Below are 21,561 nucleotides of genomic sequence, written 5' to 3'. Positions count from 1 at the left end.
AAAGTTTTGGAGAGTGACTTTTTGCCTCGTTGTACAGGAACAATTCAGTGACCTTAAAGGAGGAAGCGTACACTTGTATAGTGAACTGAGGTAGGTGGGTGCTGTTCCATTGGCAGTCCTGAAAGTCAGCATCAAAACCTTTACTTCAGAGGCTTAGTTGCGCTGACTCGAAGGCCTGCCAGAAGAGCATTGCAGTATGACAAGAGCTTGGACTAGAGGTTGTGCCACGCTCACTGACAGGAATAGTCTGATTTTTCTGATGTTGTGAAGTGCGAACCTGCATGACCGGGCCATTGTTGAAATATGGGTGGAAATGCTCAGTTGGTTGTCAAAGACAAACCCAAGATTCCTTGCTGTTCTGGTTGGTGTTAGTATTGTAGACCCCAGTTGCACAGTGATGCTGAGGTCAACTGACAGGTTTGTAGAAATTACAAGAAGCTCCATCTTTGCAAAGGTTGAGATATAAATGACGCCCCTTCATCCAGGCAGAGATGTCTGAAAGGCATCAGGCTGAAATGACAGATAGAGCTGCGTATCATCTGCATAGCATTGGAAGAAAAAGCCATGTGCCCTTATGATCATTCTCAGTCAAATTGAGAAAAAAAGAGGAGCAAGCACTGAACCTTGAGGCACACCAGTGACTAGCTGATGTGACTCAGACACACTGTAAAACTTACTCTTGAGTTAAGGTAACTCAAAACCGATTGCCTTAAACCATTTAAAAACTAATATTTATGAGTACTTTGAACTTATTTTATTTGAGTCCACATAAAGAGAATTAAACTATAAGGCTTGGTTTCATAGATAGGGCTTAGATTGATCCAGGATTAGGCCTTAGCTCAATTGGGCCATTTAGCTTTTATAAATGTGCCCTAGAAAAAAAAAAACCTTACTGGTGTGCATCTTGAGATAAAACAATGGCACTGATATGTTTTAAAATATGTCAGTGCAAGTTGCTTTCATTTAAAGCATCTTAAACATGCATTAGTCTGAGGCTAGGCTTAAGCCTTGTCTGTGAAACCAGAGGTATATATATACTTACTTTGTGTAGCTGAAACACAATTAAATTGAATAATACCATAAAACCAAAATCAGTCATTTAACTCTCTCTTACAGGTAATGGCTAGCTAGCAATATTACAAGCACACCATCATGTACTAATGTAATTAGCAAAGACACAATCACTGTGCTGTTATGTGCACACAGCCATTGTTTTTTTTAATAAAGCAACATATACAATAGTCTTAATATTATTTTGTCATAATGGTAACATCCCAAAACTCAGAAATATCAGAAACCCTTTTAAATTCCAACATAATAGAACATTAAACACTAACAGATCACCCCATATATTAATTTTGAGCAAAAACACATAAAATAACACATAGTAAAATAACACTTAATTTTAACATTTACTCTCCTTTATAAGTAAGAAGCAAAACATGGGAACTAGAAATATGCTGTAACCCATTCATTTTGAGTTCTGCTTAATATAATCAGTTATTGAGTTCACATAACATTTTCTATTAAGTACAATGAACTTTAAGTAAGAACTCGTTTGATTTAGTAAATTTGACTGGTTTTACAGTGAAATCTTTAAAAATCTGCCTGTAAGGTAAGGCTGAAGGCACTGAAGTATTGTACCCGTGATGCCAAGGGTGGACAGGAGGATCTGCTGGTGTGCATGAATGTGTGAAAACTTATGAAGTGTGTGTGATGGGAGATAGACAATCAGTCATCAACTCCCAGCAGCTTCCCGTCTCTCCCTTCTTTTCGTACATTCATAAACTAGCCCTCATGGCTCATCACAGTAGGTATTCTCTCACTCTCTTTCAGTCTCTCCATCCAGCGGGAAGAGGGAAGATGATTCCAGCCCACATCTATCTCCATTAGCTTAATGGTGCAAAGGAGCTTAGACAACTACACCCCTCTGCACCCTACCCTTCTGTCAGGATCACATTTCTCTCACCACTGTTTTTCCAGGTGGAGGGAGACAAGGAGGGAGGGGGAGAGAGAACGAGGGATGATTTAGACCCTGGCGAAAAAGAGTCATCTATCCTCAGCTTCCTGTCTGCGTTCCCGTGCCACAACCCACAGGGGAGGCGCGCCTCAAAGGCCAACTTCACTTAGACCTACTGAAATAGCGTTTTTGCATCTCCTGTCCCATTTATGTGCCTCTAAACCTGCCGGTTCGGCCTCTAGAGGGGCTTCACTGGCATAGACCCTTACTTTTCCCATCACCAGGAACCTTCTCTGCACATAAGCCACCTGCAGTCTACATTTTCCCAGCATGCTTTCCAGTGCACTTATATCTCACCCCATTAAACCTATCTAAACCTAGGGGACTCATTTTAGCATGTCTTGTTCTCAGGGGTCCCCCTTCCTGATCCCCAACTGGACAATCCCGGGGAACCAGAACAGGACGTGACAGGTCAAAGTCATGCTGTCAGGGCAAAGGTCAGGAAGCAATTATGGGTGGTTAGAGGTGGTGGGATGGCAGAGACTAGACCGGCTTTGAGTTTTTGAGTGGCTCGGCATGAAGGGTGGATCACTGTTAGGGCGCTCCATAATCCCACCAGCAGCATTTCGATTAAGGCTCAGCACTTTGAGCTCCAGTCAGTGATTTATAAATCAGAAAAATCAATGAGTTAGTTCAATTATGTGTTATATTGGTGATTCAGAAGGGCAAATGTCAAATTTGAATAATGCTAGTTTGTATTTAATTTTCCCATGTGAAATGATTGACATGAGTGTTAGTGCAAAACTGTTCCTCATTTTGATGCAGCAATTGTGCACTTTACTAATGGAAAACCCCTATCCAGGGGGGAAATGGTAATGTCCTGCTCATTACAAGAGAATTCATATGAAAATGATTATGAAATAGTTCAGATTGAATAAAAACAGGCAAGCATGTGTGCATTTAAATGACAGGGCATAAAAACTCAGATCTGTGAATTCCATGACTAACAAAGACTGTAACCGGGCATCATAAGGAAATAATGTTGAAAACCCTTTGATCTCCGCAAACTGACATTTCATTCTAATCCTTTAATAGAAACAAAGCAAGAAGATGAATCAGTGTATTTGTGCCACATGCTTTTTATGCAGCACCAAATTGCAAAAATACTATAGTTTCAAACATTCCCCCTGTCTTCTATTGTTTGGACACACAGGCACTCACGGCATTGGTAGAGCAAGTGTTGTTGTGTCCCGTCTAGTCAGGCTGCTCAAACAAACAGCTTTCACTCACTTCTTTGTGTACAACATAATCCTTCTCTTGTGTCAATGACATTACTAAATGGGCCCAGGAATACTTCCAGAAACCACTGTCGGTAAACACAATCCACCGTGCCACCTGCAGATGCCAACTAAATCTCTATCATGCAAAAAGGAAGCCATATGTGAACATAGTCCAGAAGCGCCGTCGTGTCCTGTGGGCCAAAGATCATTTAAAATGGACTGTTTCAAAGTGGAAAAGTGTTCTGTGGTCAGACGAGTCCAAATTTGACTTCTTATTGGGGATCACGGACGTTGTGTCCTCCGGGCTAAAGAGGAGGGAGACTTTCCAGTGTGTTATCAGCGTTCAGTTCAAAAGCCAGCATCTCTGATGGTATGGGGGGTGCATAAGTGCATACGGTATGGGCAGCTTGCATGTTTTGGAAGGCACTATGAATGCTGAAAGGTATATAAAGGTTTTAGAGCAACATATGCTCCCCTCCAGATGACGTCTATTTCAGGGAAGGCCTTGTGTATTTCAGCAGGACAATGCAAAACCACATCCTGCAGCTATTACAACAGCATGGCTTTGTTGTAGAAGAGTCCAGGTGCTGAATTGGCCTGCCTGCAGTCCAGATCTTTCACCTATAGAGAAAAATACATCAAAGACGACCACAAACTCTTCAGCAGCTGGAAACCTATATCAGGCAAGAATGGGACCAAAACTCCAGAAACTCATAACCTCGATGCCCAGACGTCTGTTTTGAAAAGGAGATGCTACACCATGGTAAACATGCCCCTGTTCCAACTATTTTGAGACCTGTAGAAGGCATCAAATTTGAAATTAGCTCATTTAGTGGATAAAAGTGTAAAATTTCTCATTTGTTATATGTTCTATTGTGAATAAAATATTGGCTCATGTGATTTGAAAGTCTTTTAGTTTTAATTTTATTCAAATTTAAAAAACGTCCCAACTTATCCGGAATTCGGGTTGTACTTTCTAAATAAATATAATTTAAAATGTAATTTAATCCTCTTATGGCAAAACTGAATTTTCAGCAGCTACATGAGTGCCGGATGATAATTCAGAAATCATTCAAATATGCAGATTTTTCCCCCCAGGAATCTTTGATGAATAAAAAATTCAAAATACAACATTTTATTATTTGAAACAGAATTTATGTAAAAGTTTAAGTAAAAGTCTTTACTGTGACATTTGATCAATGTTATGCATTTCACATTAATTTACAAAAATAGTTTTTCATTCAGAATATTTCTATGGCATGCACTTATATTCTTCCATTTTCTGCGATGTTTGTGCAGCTCTGTAAGATTGCAAGATAAACCTGAAGGACTGAGAGAATGAAAAAAGAGAAACATTTCTATATAATCTGGATAAATATGGTAGTTCAGACATCAGACAGGAGGCCAGAACACACACTCTCAAACACACAAACAGGATTTCCAGAGCATTTGCATCCACCAGAGCATAATGGCTGAGTGGAATTGGTGTGCTCCCTAAAGGTTACATCAGCTTTGATGAGCCTCAGTGAAGCGGGCAGCGCTTTCAGACAACCAACTCTTCACTTGGAAACTTCTGAAACATCCATAGATTGTAATCTATTGATCTCATGGCTCACTACAGTATGTCTTATCCAGTTCACGTGCCTGAATGCTGCGTTCAGAAGTCAGATGAAACCCAAAGAACATGATTGATGCAGCTTGAAAGGGGCTCTTGTAAGTATAGGGAAGCAGCAATTCATATTATTATTATTATTATTATTATTTGTTTGTATAAACAACTTAATGCTTCATGTCCATTAAAAGAGGCTGATTTGAACTAATTGGTCTGTTGATATTTAGGCAGTGCATTAACATAGAAGTTTGTTTGATTTGTAATTTCATTACAGACATGAACTCTCCAGAGAATGACTTTCTGGAGTAATTCATCTAGAGAAGGCATCCCTATCAAAGCATCTGATACCAACTTCTCCATTCTGCAGTGTTCACTCTTTGTTAGAATGGGAAGAGAAAGACAAGGAAGAATAGCGTGATGAGATCGGGTGTTACTGGGGGAAGGAAGGAAGGAAGGAAGAGGAAAGGAAAAGAACAGTGTCAGATGAACTCTGATGGATATTTGATATGTTACGCTTGCGACCACCACTTTAGCCCTGATACTGTGTGTTGTGTGCTCTCTGTGGCCTCCGACTGACCTCAACATCAGTATCTCCATAACCTGAGAGTAGCCTCCTCTTCTCTTCGACTTCCTCAATGAGAAATCACAAAAAAAGGTCTTGAATTAGTTGTCCAGTAGTTCTAATTGTCTTCATAAGGACAGACAGATGTTGTACAATTGGACACAATTAACACTTTTAATAAAACACTAACATTATTTAAAAAGTGGGTTACCACCACTATTAGACTCTAAAAGAGTCACACTGTGTTTTCACAATAAGCATTGAGAATGGCAGGGTTAACATAAGTGCAAACATGATGGAATTCATTTCCATTTTAAAGGTTATAAATTGATTTGAATTTTAGCGAGTCAAATAAGTATTTGATCCCCAAGCAAAACTTGGTTGAGAATCTCTTGTTGGCAAGCACAGAGGTAAGACGTTTCTTGTAGTTGGTCACCAGGTTTGCACACATCTCAGGAGGGTTTTTGGTCCACTCCTCTTTACAGATCCTCCCTAAATCCTTAAGGTTTCTTGGCTATCACTTGGCAACTCAATGTTTCAGTTCAGATTTTCTACAGAATTAAGGTCTTGGGACTGGCTAGGCCACTCCATGACCTTAATGTGCTTCTTTTTGAGCCACTCTTTGTTGTCTTGGTGGTATATTTCAGGTCATTGTCATGCTGGAAGACCCATCCATGACCCATATTCAGTGTTCTGGCTGAGGGAAGGAGGATCTCATCCAGAATTTTACGGTACATGGCCCCGTCCATGGGCCCCTCAATGCAGTGAAGTCATCCTGTGCCCATAGCAGAGAAAGAGTCCCAAAGCATATTGTTTCCTCCTCCATGCTTGACTGTAAGGATGATGTTTTTGGGGTCATAGTCAGCCTTTCTCTCCCTCCAAACACAGCAAGTCGAGTTGATGCCAAAGAGCTCAATTTTGGCCTCATCTGATCACAGCACTTTCTCCCAAGCCTTCTCTGAATCATTTTGATGTTCAGATGGGCCTGTCCACGTGCCTTCTTGAGCAGGGGGACCTTGCGGGCACTGCAGGATTTCAATCCATTGAGATGTAGTGTGTTACCAATGGTTTTTTTAGTGACTGTGGTCCCAAATGCCTTGAGATCATTTACAAGCTCCACCTGTGAAGTTCTGGGCTGGTCCCTCACCTTTCTCATGACCATCCTTTCCTCATAAGGTGAGATCTTGAAGACAGAGGGCGATTGATGGTTATTTTGTATTTCTTCCATTTCTGAATAATCGCACAAACAGTTGTCTCACTTTCAACAAGCTTCTTGCTGATGGTCTTGTAGCCCATTCCAGCCTTGTGCAGGTCTACAATCTTGTCCCTGATGTCCTTTAACAGCTCTCTGGTCTTGCCCATGGTGGTGGAGAGGTTGGAATGGAAGATACAGATTCTGTGGACTGGTTTCTTTTATACTCATAACAAGATGACATTAGGACTTTCTTAAACTGACAGGACTAATCTGTGTTCCACTTGAGCATATAACCAATCTGTGGGAGCCAGAATTCTTGTTGGTTGGTAGGGGATCAAATACTTACTGAACTGCCTATTATTCATTAAATCACTATGTGGAATGTTTTAGCTATATTATTAGATGTTATTTTGTGGGTTTTAGTGAAAATGGCCAGATGGAAGGAGTAACCAATCAAAGTAGGACAAAATCTGGTTAATCAGTTTTGGATATTGCTCATGTGCAGGATGTGAATGGTCCCAGTGTCAACAGAATTATTTCAAAGCACCATGAGACAGATACCATGCAGAATGTAAAGTGCTGTGGCTGGTCAAGGAAGACTAGTAAGCATTTTGACAGGAGGATGAAAATCACCTGAATGTGGGACCAGCTCAAAACAGCTTCTAAAGGCCTGGATGAGACCTTCAACCTTCAATTTCATCTTGAACTGTAAGCCAACAGCTATAAGAGGCTGGATTGAGAGGTTGTGTTCCAGTAAAGAAACCTTTTATTATTTTTATCTACTGCAAAAAATAAAAAATAAAAACTCGCATTTGCCAAAGAATTTAAGGATTGGAAAATTGGAGCTGCATTCTGCAGTCTGACAAGTCAAAATTTAACAACCTAGCACTGGATGGTGTCAGGTTTGTTAATTCGTAGGAGACGACTTGAGTGTTTTAATACCAAATGCATGTGTGGCACCATTAAGCACGGCAGGGGAAACATAATGGTATTGGGGACGTTTGTCTGCAGCAGGTGTTGGAAGGATCAACAAATGGACAAGTACTTGAGAAACCTGCTGAACACAATCTAGTTAAGTATCAAGGATCTGTTCTGGGATCAAATGTGTATTTTTTAACATGACAGTGACCCCAAAAACACTAATCAATGAAACAATCTGAAACAATTCTGTTGTGACCGTGACAAGAAACTAAAAGTCCTCGAAAATGAAACCAAAACAGTGCCTTTTTTTTTTTTTTTTGCTAAATATTTTTTTCAGATAAATACCTTAACCAAGTTTAGTAGTTTATTCTTCCCTCATAATTAAAAATTTAAAAAATATAAAACATTTTCCTTATATGTTGATGGTTTAATCAAACTTACAGGCCCGGTTTCACAGAAAAGGCTTAGATTAAGCCAGGATTAGGCCTTAGTTCAATTAGGAAATTTAAGTAGCTTTTATAAATGTGCCTTAAAAAAAACCCATTACTGATGTGCATCCTGAAACAAAACAATGACACTGACATATTTTAAGATATCTCAGTGCAAGTTGCTTTCAGTTAAAACAGCTCAAACATGCATTTTAGTCTGGGACTAGCTTAAGCCTTGTCTGTGAAACCGGGGGATAGGGTCATTTAAAACAAATATCACCTCTGGACATAATTTTTGTATCATTTTGTATATTACCAAATATAACAGTGATATTTTAGTGCATGTAAACTGATATTCTATAATATAAAAATAAATATATGTAATGCCAATAAAACATATTTATTGAAAAAATATATTTATATACATAAATATCAATATATAATGAAATTAAACTACCAAACAGATTCTATCAATGTTAAGCATTTGTCATTTTCTGCTTTTAATTATATCAGTAGGAGTACCAAGTCAATATACCATACTATTAGAGTCCTGAAACACTATATCACACACAGTTTTGTTGTGTTGTGCTTTAGAATAATCTGTTTTAGTCATGTGATTGATTGTGTGTTGTGTGTAATGGTGTGTGTAAGTTTGGCAGAAAGGGCCCATGTTCTGTTCCACCAGCAGGGGGTACGGAGACCACAGGCACGAACACACACACAAGCCGAGACCACACACGCATGCATATTTGCACAGATAAACAAACACACATGCACATGGGCTAAGAAAGTCAAAGTCGCTCATTTACAATAAATAAATTAATTAAATAAAACAATAGAAAAAATAGGTTCACAAATAAACCTGAAGTGGAAATAAAGAACAAAATACAAGAAAATGATATAAAAGAATGATATACAGTGCATATCAGCTGTTCAAACGTGATGAGTGTGACCTTTGGCCCTGACAACTTCTCACTTCATCTCCCACTACGCCTTTCACCTGACCTCTCACCTTTCATATGATGTGTGTCACAGGGGTCATAAGGTTTATAAAGACAAATGTCCCTTTAGACACATAAACACAAACACACAGTAGTTCATTAATTTGCTTTATAAATTGATTTGATGTTAATAACCTTTTCACTGATAATATGCTGGACCACAATGCCATTCTGTCTTTTCTCTGTGTGAGACACCAGTTTCAAACATCTGACCTTTCCTGTCCATAAACAGTCAGATACACACACCATCCACAGATGGTAAATAAAATCCCATCCTGTATATTATCCTGACATATTTGCGATATAGGTTCACAGTGCTGATTCTCTGTAAGACTAATCATAAATAATGCAGTTGAAAGGTTTATGCTCCATTGTAAAGGGGTCAGCCTGTTTGATGTTGCATCTTAATGTATGTCTGGCTGCAGTCGAAAATGTTGACCTGGAGGGACTGCAAAAATATATCCTAGTAAAAAAAAAGTTCTTCAGTGCTCACACGGGAGTGTGTGATTATATATATATATATATATATATATATATGTGTGTGTGTGTGTGTGTGTATTCTCCTTATGGCTCAGATTGGGAGTAAATGGTCCGGAACACAATAGGAATGACCGATTCGAAGAATTACTAGCCTACATGTCATGCGTGAACTTTCAGGAATAAGATATCATAAGCTCTGTAATAAAAACCTTTATCCAGTCATCAAACAGAGGCTGAATAATTAGTCATACACAATGGAAAAGAAGTTTAGGATAATGGATTGTAGCAATATGCTGAACTGATATAACCCTAGAAGAGGCAGTATAATCATTTGCCTGACTGAGACTCAAAAGCTCTGATCTGTTACTAATATTTATGACTGTTATCTTCTCCTACAGAGGTTCTCAACTGGTTTTGATTCAGGACTTTACACACTGGATATCAAATGGCGACCTAACACAATAGTAAACATGACTGTTTATCGTAGTGTCTACATAAAGAGGCAATACTGTGACCATTTGCTGTATTAACAATTTTTGGTAACACTTTACAATAAGGTTCAGTAGTTAACTACATTAGTTAACATGAACTAATAATAAACTGCACTCATACAGCATTTATTAATCTTTTTTAATGTTAATTTCAACATTTACTAATACATTATTAAAATCTTGTTAACATTAGTCAATGCACTGTGAACTAACATGAACAAACAATGAACAACTGTATTTTCATTAAGTAACGCTAGCGAAGATTAGTAAATACAGTAACAAATGTATTGCTCATGGTTAGTTCATGTTAGTTAATACATTAACTAATGTTTAACTAATGAAGATTATTGTAAAGTGTTACCCTTTTATTTTTAATAAAACCAAATTTAAATTAAAGTGTCATCAAGTTTATGCATCTTTAAACAACTTTTGCATTGCAACAATAATCAACAATAACTAATATGAATATTTGGTTACACTTTATTTTAAGGTGGCATAGTTACATTGTAATTACTCAAATAAGTACTGCATAATATTAATTAACTACATGTACTTACTATAGAGTTATGGTTAGGGATTGGTTTAGGGTTAGTAATTTACGGTTATTACTATAGTAAATACATGTAGTACTGTGTAACTGCGTCACCATAAAATACAGTGTTACCGAATATTTCACATCAAAACTGTTGTCCGGCTGCACTGCTTTTCGTACTTAGAGTTTTTGTCTTGTTTCTAGTCCAAATATCGAGAAGCATTTTCTAGGCAAGTAAAAATGATTGTCTTGTTTTCAGAAAAAACAAGGTTTATTAAAATTGAGTGTTTCCTTAAAAATATTCACTTTCTGTTTTGTCATTAGCCATCAAAACCTTACACTGATGGTCGCAGAAATGGAGGTGTAGCTTTATTTTATTTGTTAAAAATGTTTTACTAACAGATCATTTTGTGTTTCATGTAATTTCAAGTTAATATTGATTTAGACATAATGAAAAGTGATGTCTAAGTGGGTGGGTTGTTTGCTTTGCAATTAGTCAGTCCATTTTCACCCATTTGAAGCATTCAGGAAAATGTGAGCACCTGTTATGAACATCACACTGTAGATGTGTGTTATCCTGTTGACAGCATGATCAGCCAATCACAGCGATCACACTTTTTGCCTGATCACAATTTTTGCCTGTATTCCCCACCCCCCACACCATGTTTTTAGGATGAGAACGCAATAAATCTCAACCGAGGTGGCCAGAAATGTGGCTTCATCAGCATAAATAAGAGCAAACCACATGTACAGCTAAAAATACCACTGCTGCACTGATTTTCATTATTGTACCATCTGTGTAAACCACTTTATTTTGCATGGCAAAGCAAAAGAGACACAGAATTTCATCAGACTGCGTGTAATCAATTGCAGTGACTGGATGAACTTGTGTTTGTGTGTGTGTGAGAGAAAATCTCAAAGTGGGACAGTTATAAAGATTTAGAAGTGCTGAAAAACACATAGGAAAGCAATGATGAGACTTTGATGGGTTCATCACTTACCAAATTCCTCCTCTGTACCTTTCAATCTCTGTTTTTCTTCTTTGCTTCACTTTTTCAGATATGGTGTGAGCCTAGAAAATGACAGCATGAAAAACAGTGAGAATAAAAGAGATGGTAATGCATGTGCTTTTAAGATACTCTCTCACTCTCCTACAGCTTGGCTGGACTCCATTCAGACACACACATGTAGTTTGTGAAAGGAAGTATATTCATCAAGTTCGAATCCCTTTCTTTTTCAGTAACCAGTCACAGGTGATGTTCTCTCTTATGTGGCGGGTATAAACACTCACATGCACGTTTCTCTCTCTCTCCAACTACAAACAACACTCCTCTTGCACACGTAAGTGTGCACTAACTACATTTACATGCACAGATATAATCAAGTTTTGCCCTGGCATTCACCCACTCACAATTTTTTTTATAAAAATCGAGGTTTCAATGAGATTTGGATATATCCGGTGAAATTGACAATGTAACAAAGCTAGTTAAAATTTATGCAAATGAGCATTGATAGGTGACAGCACACTGTGATCGGCCCTCTCTAAAGGGGCTGTTTACACGACACCATTTTCAACTAAAAACGGAAAACTTTTTACACGACAACGGCGTTTTGGTGGCCTGAAAACGCAAACTTTTGAAGTTTTTGAAAATGATACCATTATCATCTCAGTGTAAACTGTAAACAATAAAGCGAATATGTGAAAACGGTGACGGCATGCACATGCGTATTACGTGTTTAGTCTGTCCACCTTATTTTTCAACGCGGAAATAAGGTGTTTTTGTGAATGTGCGAGACTTCCGATTTATTAGCCGCTATAGGGACATAACGAGTAAAGGAGAAAAATATCAATGTGCAGTAAACTGTAAAAATAAGGTGGATAGGCATGCGCAAGACAAGTGCTCTATAAAAGAATGCATAAATGTGCAGGCAGGGTGCGAATTACAGGGGGAGGGGGGTGGGTCTGACCCCCGTAATGAAGGCTTGATCCCCCCTGAAGGACAACAAAATAAAATGATTGGGAAAGTAGTCTACCCGAAATATGAAGTGTTACCTATAAATATAAAAATTGCGGCATTACATTTTCAGTAGATTTGTTCATGTTACATCATATTTATAGTCATTTTCTTTTACCCGTGTAGTTTGCAGTGCTGAGCATTATAACCAATCACACACGTTTTTGTTGAGTTTAGGAATGCAAGAGACTGTCCTCCTCCAAAAAACGACCCTATAGGTCGTTTTTTCAAGCACCTTATTACGACCTATATTTACGTTTTAAAGTCATGCGCCCTCTAGCTGGCGTAAAAATAATGACAGTGTCGTCATGAAATGACATATGACCATCGTTACCAATCAAAATGCGTGTTCATTTAAATGCAATGTGTGGACTTTTTACACGGTCCCTTACCCACCATTTGTCCTATTTATTTCCATTTAGCAAAACTCTTTTTTTTTTATTAACGACTGCACCTACCCCAACCCTAAACCTATCTTTAGTGATTTATAGTGCATATACACTATATGAGCACATGAGTTCCCTGGGGTCAAACCAACGATCACATAATCACATGATTGCATATTGTTGTATATTGCAGTGCTCTACCAATTGAGCTACGTGAAACCCGAAATATGGCACAGATAAAATTGAACAATGCATTAAAATGAAAGTGTCCTGTTGACGATAGGGGCGCAACTTTAGTAAACGCTCCTATGGGTCGTATTTCAGGGAAGTGACAAACGACCTATATAGAGTACCTCAGGGATGACGTGTTTTGGTAGGCCAACCCGGAAGTTAGCGGCGCACGGGTTCCCTCGATCAAAAGCCTATGCATTTTTCAAATAGACTTTTGGAAAATCGCAAAAAATAATCTCTGTGTTTAACAAAGGGTTATGACGCTTACAAGTTTTGTCTATCAAGATAATCTTTACAAGTTAACACAACATTTATACATTTTGAAGCATAAATGAAGTCGTCAGATATAAAAAGCTAACAGTAGGCTATAAACGGACTACAGCACACCATGGTCGCGGATCAACGTCACCACCACCAAGCTTCCTCAAACTTTATTTAGAAAATAACTTTATTTAAAAACATGCTCGCTGATTATGATCTGCGCTGTGTATGAATACTTATCCACTTTTTCATGAGAAATGTTGTCCAAATGTCCTGTTTGTCATGATGATGTTTAAAGTCCCCGCCAAAGGAAGTAGTCCCTTTTAGCAATTTGTTAGCAACTGCCGTTTTTAAGACACAATAAAGGTTTAAAAAATCACAAGCGGGTTATAACTGGTGTGTTTTATGTCATAGATCAAAACGTGAAAATATTTAGAGGCTTTGTTAACCACAGACCTTATTTCAGATTTAGCGATTTAGCAAAAACCCATTCGAAAAACCCATTGACTTCGGGGCGATGGAACCGGAAGTCCTAAAATGCTAACTCGCTTCCGGGTTTTGCCTACAAAAACACGTCATCCCTGAGGTACTCTATAGGTGTATTGGTTGGAGGACATGTTGGAATGCAATGTCCAATTCTGAATCTGAATCTGAACTCACACAAATTCTCTTTTATCATCATAAACAACAAAATGCAGAAATGATGCAAGTAAGAAATCCATTTTGCAATATAGACAGTTTCAGAGGTTATATCGGGAGTTTTTGCGAAAGTGCAAAACTCACATTAGACTGAAGTCATGGACTGCTTCGGTGTTCTTTGATCGCATTCTTAATGTAATGGCTATATTCCCAGTTTGAATAACCGTTTTGTTTTTTATGCTACTGAAATAATCAATGTTAAGTCTTCTTTTACTAATCCATAAAAAAGCAATAAACAAATTCATTACGGTTCTTGGCTTGTTTTGTCTGTTAGCCAGAATATGATGCTTTTTTCCCACCAAAAAACTTTGTCGACTTAGTAATCATTACAATTTTAAGAGCTTCACCCCTAGGCTAATGACTTATAAGCTTTTGCAATGTAATGAGTAGCATTAAACAGTAGTGTAAATAAACATAAATGCTGTGTCAGATGTCAGTTTAGTCATTTGCGTGGATCAGTGTGAACGGAGATAGTTTTGATAACGCTGTCATCTGTACAAAGAAAAAACTTTTCCAATATTAGTACATTGTTGTTGTATTAACGTACCCTAAAAGAGTTAGATATAGTGCAGTGGAGTAGGACAAGCTCCAGTGATTTATTGCACTCACTCATCGCATTGGCACTGAGCCACAATGCAGGATGGGACACGACCACTATATTTTGCTGCTGGTGACTCCTTTGTGTTGCAGATTTGCAATAACTGGCAAAGTGAATGGCATCATGGAGTCGGCATGCTTTAGATCAGTCTATCATATGGATGGGATCAAAGAGGCATAGCTTTCTGGGTGAGAAAACTCCACATCTGTAGTGAGGATTATTTGTAACAGGCAGCAATGGGAACACTGGAAGCATTTTTGTCCAGCCTGGAGAGTATTCATCTTTAGCTTTATGTGCTGGGAGTGTTAAACATTAGGAAATTCTGTTGTACATAACAGTCTTAATGTTGCTTATAGACAGTGTCAGCTGATTGTTTAATATAACCTGCTCCTTCCCCCATCTAAATATAGCAACACTAGGGAACGCTCAGCAGATTCATTAGGCTCAACCTGCGGGACTCACAAACTGCATTTTATGAACTGATGATGCACATGAACGTATAATCAGATGACGCCACAAGTTCTCTTGCAACCCAGAAGTGTGCATGAGCTGCATGCATTTGGGCAACGCTCCCATATTCACAACTTTTTTGAGCTTTGACACTTTAAACGTTTGTACGCTATCCATATCTGTCATGAGAACAGACCGTTGGCCTGAAAAGTCCTGCATGAACCCATTTACAAAATCAATATGTGCATAACAACAATGAAAAATGTCTTTTTATATTCGCAAGACAGTCCATCAAGTAATTGCCAATCTGCTAACACTCCTTCAAGTTTTCCTGAGTTCCCTCCTATGATGCCAATTAAAATCTTATGTTTTATTGCTTCTGCTGTCAATTAACTCTGTGCTTCCAGCATGAAACAATGACTGTTCGAATATAATAACTGTATGATTTCCAATCTGATGTTTCACACTATGGTCATTTATCAATTAGTGGGCCATCCTGATCTGAAAGAATCCTATTTTTTTAATGCCAAATTTAACACATATGTTGGCTAAATGGGTTGTGAATTTTCCATTTTTTTCTGCTGACTCATGATAAAGCAGGTAAATTGATACTGGAGCCGTGACAGATGGCAGACTCCTATATTCATATATATGTATGTATATATATGTGTGTGTCGCCGTTTATCTATATTTACTGACTTAGATCAAATGTAACGGCCGTGTACTATTTTCAGTTTAGGCATGCGGTGTATGTAATCTGCTGTAATGAGAGTAATAGGTCTCCATCTGGACACACTTGTCCTTTCTCAGGGGAGAGAGTTTTTTGAAGATACAAGACAGTAATGGAGGGTATTCATAGATAATAGCTACATCATTAAATATAAAGCAGGATAATACTATAAAACACATATTGTCTATTCTGATTGCAATAATTTATCAGTGATAATAGCAGACCCATTCAACCCATGTGCTATTGTTAAAACAGAATAGATAAAAGAGCCAAACGATACCAAGACAATTACAATCAATAAAAATGGTTCAAATAAAAACTGTGCATTATCAGGATTACATTGTTAATTTATGTCTCTGACTCTAAGGGACATCAATATATCCTGGCAGATTTAATTTGATCCTGACTGGATTAATTAGCCATGCTGAATTAATTCCACGGGCAGAAAGAAAGAGGCTGATCTTGCTGTCTTCCTGACTGCTCGCTTGTTATCCATCGATCACGGAGCTCTTTCTGTGATGTCTTAATTTCAGAGAGTGAGTTAATTCAAGTGTGCGCATGTGTGTGTGGTTAAAGGGGTAGTGGTGGTCGCCTTCGACAATGTAGGATGTGGATTTATTGATAAATTAACAGATCGATGAAGAACTGCTTCCGACTTGCTACATGATCTCAGTGATACCAGATCTATTGTAACTTACACTTAAGACTTCAAAACATCTACTATCCCTCTATCCAGATTGGAAAAGTTCTTAGCTAAAGACTGTCATTGTCACATGCAATTATATTTTGAAACTTAAAGATGAACCATTGCAATTAGTATAATTCTGTTTTCATCATCTTTTCAATAATAATTCATGTCATGTCCTACTGTTCAATTTATAAAGCATCAGGCTATATAAGTGAATGCAAACTCTTAAGTTCATCACTGTTTCATTATGTTTAGCTATATAGGCTACTTTATATTTTCTAGAGGTATTATAAATTGATCTGTTCAAATATACATATTTAAATGAATATATATATATATTATACCACACTAATTGAGATCCTCATTGTTTTTGTGCCAGAAAAAAACTTGCTCTGACTGATAGAAAGTAGTTTTCCTATCACTACCGGTGATAAACAGATATTCAGAGTCCTCCTTAACAATAAAATACATGGTCAGTTCCTGAACCCCCATCCCAGTGTCATTTGATCTTAAGATGTCAGTTGATGCCAGTCAGCAGTCTCTGTGAGTCTGACTATTGGAAGACCACTTTAAGAAAGGTCCTGCTCGGCTTTAATGGATTGGTAAGCTGATGTTACAGGTCTAGGTTACCCATAAAGCTTATATCAGCACAAAAGATCATCGTTCCTCACTCTCAGCACTTTCTATCAGAGGAAAAAAAATCACAGACTTAACATTATTAATGCATAGATATTTTCACAGACCAGAATGACATAGGTCTCAGAGAAAGTAAATGGACGAGCAGGAGAAGGTTTGCTAATTTGGGATAAAATCAGGTCAAAGTATATACAGTAGGAAAATGCACACATTTTATAATTGAGTAGAAACTTCTTAAAATTAAACAAAATTAATTTACTTGAGAAACAAAATTACATAGATTTTTTTTCAGAGAATATATCTTGAATTAAGTTTATTGTTTACCCTCTTGGCAAATTGTTTTATCTCCTTTTAAAGGGTTAGATCACCCAAAAATGAAAATTCTGTCATTTATTACTCACCCTCATGTCGTTTTACACCCGTAAGACCTTTGATCATCTTCAGAACACAAATTAAAATATTTTTGATGAAATGAGCTCTCTGACTCCTCCATAGACAGCAATATAATCACCACTTTCAAGGTCAAGGTACTAAAGACATCATTAAAACAGTCGACGTGACTACAGTGGTTCAACTTTAATTTTATGAAGCGACGAGAATACTTTTTGTGCCAAAAAACTAAACAAAAATATCGACTTTATTTAACAACCTCTTCTCTTCTGTGATTCACTGTATTCACACGGGGCGTCAGCGTTAAAGGGATAGTTCACCCAAAAATGAAAATTTGATGTTTATCTGCTTACCCCCAGGGCATTCAAGATGTAGGTGACTTTGTTTCTTCAGTAGAACACAAATGATGATTTTTAACTCCAACCGTTGCAGTCTGTCAGTCTTATAATGCATGTCAATGGGAACTCCATCTATAAGAGTCAAAAAAACATGCACAGACAAATCTAAATTAAACCCTGTGGCTCATGACAATACATTGATGTCCTAAGACATGTGAGGTTTGTGAGGTCTGAATGCACTCTGACACCGGACGCACTCATTGAAGTATACGCGCGAGAGATCACTTCCGTCATCAGAGCGCGTTTTCAGACCTCACACACCGGATGCTCAAGGCAGTTGGACATAGTGGTGTTTTAGAGCTAAAAAAATGATATAAATACTGTTCGGTTTCTCGCACAAACTGATCGTTTTGTGTCTTAGGACATCAATGTGTCGTCACCAGCCACAGGGTTTAATTTAGATTTGTCTGTGCAAGTGTTTTTGACTCTTATAGATGGAGTTCCCATTGACATGCATTATACGACTGACAGACCGCAACGGTTGGAGTTAAAAATCATCATTTGTGTGCTACTAAAGAAACAAAGTCACCTACATCTTGGAAGCCCTGGGGGTAAGCAGATAAACATCAAATTTTCATTTTTGGGTGAACTATCCCTTTAACGCTTCTCATTTACTTTGAATGGGTGACGTAATGCGTTGCTGAACTGAATTGTGGATTCCGTCGCGTCACTTCACTCACGGCAGAAATTGAAGATTTCTCAACTTTTCAAGCGCAAACGCAGGCGTCAGCCAATCAGATCACAGATGCCAGCCAATTATTTTCATGCAACACCGGAAAGTAAAGTGATTGGCTGTTGTACTATGACGGTTGCGCCAGTGAAGCGTTGACGCTGACGCTCCGTGTGAATGCAGCATAATGACAGGGAGGAGAAAAGATTTGTTCCGAAGATGAACGAAGGTCTTACGGGTGTGGAACGACATGAGAGTGAGTACTTAATGACAGAATTTTCATTTTTGGGTGAACTGTATTTAAGCATAAATGTAACAAGATTTTTAAAAAGGTAAAATATATATATATATTACTAATATGGTAAGAAAAAATTATTTAATTACAAAATATAAAGAAGTCTTATTATTAGCCTACACAATTTTACTTCTGGAATGTAAAAGAAGATTGGCTAATTATTAAGAAATGATTTTTGCAGTGCACCAACCTGCTTTTATGAAAGCACCCAGTCACCTTCAGAGCAGAAATTTCAGAGCCATATTTACAACACGTGTATTTTCTCATAAACATCGAACAGGTGGAAAAAATATCTGAAGAATGGAGGTGAAAAGGAAAAAATCGTAAAAACCTCTCATCCCTGGCACTTAACCGTCTATGGCCTTACCACGCTTCATATGTCACATCGGTGACTCACTGGCTGCAGTCGCCCTCCTGTGGCGTCTGTTTGATTACACCAGTCCCGTGACGTCACACCCATTACACTCATTGACTCAAAGTATTTTTTTTTCTTTTAGATTTTATTTTTAAAAAGAGCTTGGTTTGCTGATACATTTGATTTACTGTTTCAACAGTAGGCCTAGTTAATAAATAAATACAGTCCGTGTGGAACTGGGGCAGCATGCAGAGAATATTCCTATAGAAATTATGTTCATGTGGATAAGGGATTTATGCATGCACATAGATATGCATGCAAATATAGATGACGGCAAAGCAATATGTAAATGTAATGAGTCTAAAGATCAGATCAAAGCAGCTTTCCCAGTCTTCTGCATATGTTCTGTTGGTGATAAAGAGAAATATATCCTACTAGAAACAGAGAGAGAGAGAGAGAGAGAGAGAGAGAGAGAGAGGTGCTGATGGGGGGAGTTGGCAAGCACTCGTGCCCCCCTCATATCTGCGTGCACGACTCTCTCCTCCGCAGTGCACTGCTGGACAGCGCTGAGTGCGGAGTACAGGACAGTACAGGACAGTCAGCGCGCATCAGCGAGGGCACGCGCTTTCGCACAGTCCTAAAGTCCCAAAAACATCCACGCACGAGAGCAGCAGCCACATGGAGCTAAAATGAACTGTCGGAGGGCTGATCTTCACTTCACGACTCACACTTACAGATTTACAGTTTGAGAGGGAAGGGGCATTTCAGACATGGACACCTTGGTGTGGATCTTGATTTGTGGAGCGGTAAGTGTTCGCATTAGTTTAGATCAGACCGCACGAGCACAAGTGCGCGCAGTGATCCGCCGCTGGATTTCTGTGAATATGTAGGTTAATTGACATCAGGTGAGCCGCTTCAGCTCGCGTGATGCTTCGTTTATCGTGATGCGGATTCGGCGGAACTTGTTTTCGGTCTGTGGTAGTGATGACTAATCTCAGCAGCCCGGTTTCTGGAGAACAGGTGTCAGCCTTCTTTTCCTTTACTCTTTTAGTCTTCTAAAACGAATCTGCATGCAAGTATGTTTATAAGGTGCCAGAAAAACAGGCTACAATCAGTGCAGAGAAGAAATGTGCCCCCAACTGTAAACAAACTTTCAAGCCAAGTTGCCTCAGTTAAATATGAGTTTGACTAGCTTCATTTATTTAATATTTTCCACATAATAAATTATTTTAGTAGCCTTTGTTATGGAGTTTTAGTATGCGTTTGTATTTACAATGTGCGTTTTTTAGTAGCCTTTGTTATGGAGTTTTAGTATGCGTTTGTATTTACAATGTGCGTTTTGTAATGACTTTCACGGGGGGTCAACATTTTTAAAGAAATTCCTGCGGGTTATGTTTAATGAAATGCATCTTCCGCAACCCGAATTGTGGCGCCTCTGGAACTTTAGCCTTGAAGACTTTTTGAAAACCTTAGGTTTTTGTGCGATATTTGCGGTAACTAAATCTGTAATAAATGATACCTAATGTCGTTGTTTATGTTTTGTAAATGTTCGGTATGATAATACGGAAATGGCTGCAGTTGCCGTGGTTACGTCCTCAAGGCAAACGATTTCTTTTCGCGAGCGCCAGGTGTAATGTACATTCAATGTCTAACTTGTTATTCAACTTTTGGATACTTAAACATATGGAAAAAAAAAACAGTTGAACAGTATACTTAAAAGCAGGCTACCTTTTAAAATGTTTTATTTATTTATATATATTTTTAAAAAAGACCCCCCCTTCCCCATAATTCGTACCTTGCGTGTTTAGACATCATATGAGCAACAGTATGCAAATTCAAAACATTCCCTCAAAAATAAAATCGAACAATGTAACCACAGCTTCAACCAAACAGCATAATAATTATCAACGTAAGAAGTTTTCAGAATCATCATTTTAGTTTTTTCTTTTTTTGACGATGATGGTGCTGGCAAATATAACTGCCTGTGGTATTTTTGGCGTGAACTTAATTTGGTACATTTTTGTAAGGGATACGCCTGATGCTCAGGGAGAAAATACTCAAAGTGCGCAAGCATGTGACCCTCATGGTCCCCTACCGAGCACCCTACGTGACCCTCACCACCTCCAGTCTCTTGTAACACAGTCTAAATCAATTTAAACATGCACACGCTCTTGACTAAACACAATTACACCGTGACCTCTTTTCAGTGATCTGATTTGCAAAATGGCAAACGGAGCTGGCAATTGAGTTTGATCCAGGTGCACAGAGTCAGTGAAGAATCTCCACCGACACATGAG

At 38.3% G+C, this 21,561-nt stretch overlaps 1 protein-coding gene and 1 long non-coding RNA gene across 4 annotated transcripts in view; one reads left to right on the top strand and one right to left on the bottom strand.

Moving 5' to 3' along the window:
• Positions 1-5,427: 5,427 nt before the first annotated feature.
• Positions 5,428-18,015, bottom strand: LOC127508625 (uncharacterized). 2 transcript variants are annotated; one of them, XR_007928851.1, is made up of 3 exons: positions 17,900-18,015; positions 11,464-11,534; positions 5,428-5,483 (listed from the first exon to the last, which is right to left on the bottom strand). It is a non-coding gene; the product is annotated as an uncharacterized LOC127508625 (long non-coding RNA). The 2 variants fall into 2 exon arrangements; XR_007928850.1 differs by having other exon boundaries at positions 5,428-5,479.
• A 1,765-nt stretch (positions 18,016-19,780) lies between these two features.
• ngfra (nerve growth factor receptor a (TNFR superfamily, member 16)) overlaps positions 19,781-21,561 on the top strand; it is a 41,461-nt gene continuing 39,680 nt past the window's right edge. The window contains exon 1 of one of the 2 annotated variants that reach the window (XM_051886728.1): positions 19,781-20,070. In XM_051886728.1, coding sequence (XP_051742688.1) covers positions 20,035-20,070 — 36 coding nt within the window. In that variant the 5' untranslated portion in view covers positions 19,781-20,034. Of the gene's footprint in view, positions 20,071-20,126; positions 20,285-21,561 lie in introns of those variants that run through there. The other variant, XM_051886730.1, reaches the window with a different exon arrangement.

This window comes from Ctenopharyngodon idella, chromosome 3 (assembly GCF_019924925.1).
Source record: "Ctenopharyngodon idella isolate HZGC_01 chromosome 3, HZGC01, whole genome shotgun sequence".
Lineage (NCBI taxonomy): Eukaryota > Metazoa > Chordata > Actinopteri > Cypriniformes > Xenocyprididae > Ctenopharyngodon > Ctenopharyngodon idella.
Note: the sequence above shows the minus strand (reverse complement) of the source record. Positions and strands in the feature narration are given on the sequence as shown.